At 39.4% G+C, this 4,098-nt stretch overlaps 1 protein-coding gene across 1 annotated transcript; it reads right to left on the minus strand.

Moving 5' to 3' along the window:
• Positions 1-1,006: 1,006 nt before the first annotated feature.
• On the minus strand, positions 1,007-2,835 carry LOC117412966 (small integral membrane protein 32-like). The gene is made up of 2 exons (XM_058997281.1): positions 2,133-2,835; positions 1,007-1,761 (listed from the first exon to the last, which is right to left on the minus strand). The coding sequence occupies exon 2, from the start codon at positions 1,731-1,733 to the stop codon at positions 1,410-1,412; it is 324 nt and encodes a 107-aa protein (XP_058853264.1). The 5' UTR covers positions 1,734-1,761; positions 2,133-2,835; the 3' UTR covers positions 1,007-1,409.
• Positions 2,836-4,098: the final 1,263 nt, after the last annotated feature.

The following is a 4,098-nucleotide window of genomic DNA, read 5'->3' on the forward strand; positions in this document are numbered from 1 at the left end:
TTGGTGATTATTAGTATTCCCTTCCATAGTTTTCTTATAAAAGTTTCCCAGAGTAAAAGCATAGCAACGTGTAATAAAGCATCGTGAAAGCAGGACAAACCACAGGTAAGCATTGTAAAGAATAGCGAGGTATACTAATAAACCTGGCAAATGAGGGTAAACTATGGTAAATGAATAGTATAACCAGAGAAAAAGCATGATACAACTGCAAAAATGATTGTTCAAAAACACTGTGGCAAACTTTTATAAGGGTTTAGCTGGAAATCATACCTTCTTGGCTGTTTATTTAACATTGGCTTTGCCTTCAGGACAAAACATGGGAAACATATGAAATCTGGAGAGTAAATAAACGGGATGCCCCTCTCGTGACTGCAATTATATAAAAGCTGTATCTCACTACTGCAAGTCTGTTTTAGTCATGTTGGGCAAGACAGCAGATCTGACAGATTGTAATTCAGTAGGTGCTTGGTTGGCAGGTGTTTCCATGTACAAAACTAAAAACATCTCTAGTTCACAGAATACAGCAATCACTGAGAAACTGTCTGTATCTCTCTAGCATATCAAAATTCAAACCATTGCTGTCCTGGCTGCCAAAGGAGGTCCTCTATTGACAGCGTCATAGTGCAAAACCACTGTAGTTTTAGAACTGTATATTTATCTTCTAGACCCAGACGGTTGGTAATAATATGGGCTCCGGAACATCATCTCTGTAGGTCCTGGTGAGATTTTAAATATAACTTCTGTTTAAAAAAAATACAGCTGACAACCCCTCTAGAAATATCAACAAAGTTGTAACATGCCTTTTCTTTTTCTTTTACCAGGAAAACTATTTTGCTAGCATTGCATTTGATTTGATGATTTCATTCATAAACTAAGGCTAGGGTTGCCAACTTTCCATTTTTCCAAAACCGGACAAGACCAGCAATGCGATCAAAGTGACGGGGGGGGGGGGGGCCAGATGTCCAGTCCAAAGCCGGACACTTGGCAACCCTAACTAGGGCCCAGTGATTGCTGTAATTTCCAGCTGGAAAAAATAAATATCAAGCTCTACAGTAGGTATTTGCTTCAGCCGGATACATATCTTATTTACCCTTAATTTACCCTTAACTACGGGTGCTGGTTCAAAATAATATCAATACACAACAATCCCATACATACAGAGATAAATAAATATATCACATCAATCACATACAGTGTTACAAGCTTAATACGCTGAAATGTTACAGAATCCGTATTGTGGCACAATTTTTAACGGGAGTCCACGTTGTTTTAAATGGTGGTATTGCCATTATATACAATTAAAAATGGACGGTTTACATTTGTCGTCTAGAACTGCATTTGCTCAAGTTGAAATAAAAAAATATCTGTCCAGTTAATAATAGTTTAAATAAGTAGACAGTGGTTGCACGTCACACTCTAGCAGTCTTCCAAGAGGTCCGTGCTTCTCTTAGCGACCTGTCATAGGGCATGGTGGCGAACAAGGAGTTCTTCAGCTGGCAGTTAATAAAGAGCACAATCATCACCACCAGAACAAACATCACAAGGAAAATGACCACGTAGGTCACGAGATCAGGTTTACTTAACTCCCCATCTCTCATTCCTCTGCCGGTTGGCCGTAGCAGCGCTGCAACGCTGATTGAACCTTGGGGAGTGTTTAGGGTAGGTGCATTCGTCTGGGTCAGCAGTTCAAGGCTTGCGGCAACTGTTGAGTTTATTAATAATTCTTTCAGCATTTTCCCAAGTTTTTTAACATATTTCCAACTGCAAAACGAGGGGTGACAAAAAAAAAAGTGTTATAGCTTTGGAAGCGCATGTAACCTTGGTGACTTGTTGCTGCAAGCCCCCTTATTTGTAGAGTGATGCAATATTAGCTGCATTCCAACATGTGTATTATTAAACACAAAACAAACTATATATATATATATATATATATATATATATATATATATATATATATATATATATATATATATATATATATAATAGACACACACACACACACACACACACACACACACACACACACACACACACGATGTAAAGGAGATGCTGCGCGGACTGACTTACAGAACTTCTCCAACACAAATTGATTAGACTATCCCAGTTGTTTCGAATGTTGAAGTTTGACTTACTTGCCTTGGGTGATGGCTTCCGGTGAAGTGCAGCAGGTCGTTCATGGAGAGATGTGCAGCAGGTCGTTCATGGAGAGATAGTTTCTTGCATCACCTCACTGGAAATATTTAAGCCCTTTACGTAACAGCTATCTTGTTTCACAAATACTTTTCTGTATTTGCATAAACAGGGTTAATCCTGAAAATATGTTGCTTTTAATCTCAATGGGAAACAAATCGGACTTCTGCAATTTTCAATGTTTCTATCATTTTTCTCAACAAAATTATTCCCATGGGTAACAGGCGTATATAACAGGCGTTAAAAATGATTTCTTTTGAAGTTTGAGAGTTGTTTCTTCAAACGAATTCCTCAAGCCAGCTTCAATAAATGTCGGAATGATTCTGCTATAGCAACTGGACGGCAGTTTCCATTTGGAGAAAAAAAAGACAAAAAAAGCCTCCCAAGTATGTATTTTTTCTTGTCTTCTTTGACAGTTATTTTTTATTTTGTTTTTGTGATGATTTCTAACCTAACACATCTCATTACCTTATCAGTATACTGCCTGACCCGGTCCCACGATCTGTTTTGGACCATTCTAAACCCTATACAGTCAGTTTAGCAATGCCCCTCACTGTACATGCCAGGCTTCAAAGAACACAGATATGTGAAAACATGTGACGACCTTTTTCACAGCAGCTCTTCATTCGAGACAAAGTGAGTGGAGCAATTTCAGGGCTGTGCAGAATGTCTCGAGGAGATGGAAGGAGGGGGTTCTTGCTTAAAATGCTGCTCTTAAAGAGACAGAACCACAGATTGAGCTACTGTATACTGTATAAACCGGTATGTGGTAGGCTCATGCTGAATATAATAATAATAATAATAATAATAATAATAATAATAATAATAATAATAATAATAATAATACAAAGACAATTAGTAGTAGTAGTAGTAGTAGTAGTAGTAGTAGTCCTATTTATTGCCCAGAGGGCGGACTACACCGACTGCCCAGTGGCAGCCGGTGCACCGGCCGCCCAAAGGCGGCCGGAGAAAAAATTCAATTTAGCACCTCTATAAAGGGGTGCTAACAAGACTGGGCGATAACTAATAAACAGAAAAACCGGTAAAAGGACTGTAAATTAAATAAGCAAAACCAAAGGGGAGGTGGTACAGAGCACGCCCCCTAGAGCCCACTGGTCGACAAAGGTGGCCATGTCGCCAGCAGACTCCACGTGGGCGTGCTCTAACTTAACCCTTGATCGGACAAGGGCCCTGAACATGGCCCCACAATCAAAGAGACCCTCCCCGATCATCTTACGCTTCCTGGTCTTGTAAATTGCCAGTTTAGCAAGAGCCAGGAGCAGATTCACGAGGAGGTCCCTCTTCTTGGTGGAGCCATGAACAGGGTGCCCGAAAATGAGGAGGGTTGGGGAGAAATGCAGCCAGAACTGCAGCAACAGATTCCTCAGCAGCAGGAAAAACGGCTGCAGCCTGGCGCAAAGAAAATAAATATGTGCTACCGACTCGGACTGACCGTGTAGTAGTAGTAGTAGTAGTAGTAGTAGTATCACGGTGGCATATTAGATAACCTTCACAAGTCCTAGTTCACAATGGCACACTGTGTGATTTCATACACAATAACACAGCTATGTAACAGTTATTCTACTTTTGGAAGTAGGAAACTAGTGTAGTTATTTGCTTACAAACTACACAGGCTGGCTGCCAGTCCAGGGAATAGCACTGTCAGCAAAAAAGACAGCTAGGGAAACAGGGTTAACTCTACATAACTGCAGTACAAGTAAAATCTTTATCAACTGTTAATATGTATTAACCTATTTATGAACTAATTAAAAATAGACTGTATCTGCTTAACATAACAATCATAATATATTTAAAAACAGTCTTTAAACAAATGTAGCCTAATTTCAATGATAAAAAAAAAATGTCGGGATCTGGTTTTTGCAGAATTTACATTTAAAAAGGGGTTTT

The sequence above is a fragment of the Acipenser ruthenus genome, chromosome 23, assembly GCF_902713425.1.
Source record: "Acipenser ruthenus chromosome 23, fAciRut3.2 maternal haplotype, whole genome shotgun sequence".
Taxonomy (NCBI): Eukaryota; Metazoa; Chordata; class Actinopteri; order Acipenseriformes; family Acipenseridae; genus Acipenser; species Acipenser ruthenus.

Coding starts and splice junctions, on each gene's coding strand:
- LOC117412966 (XM_058997281.1), bottom strand. CDS start 1,733: ATGCTGAAAGAATTATTAATAAACTCAACAGTTGCCGCAAGCCTTGAA.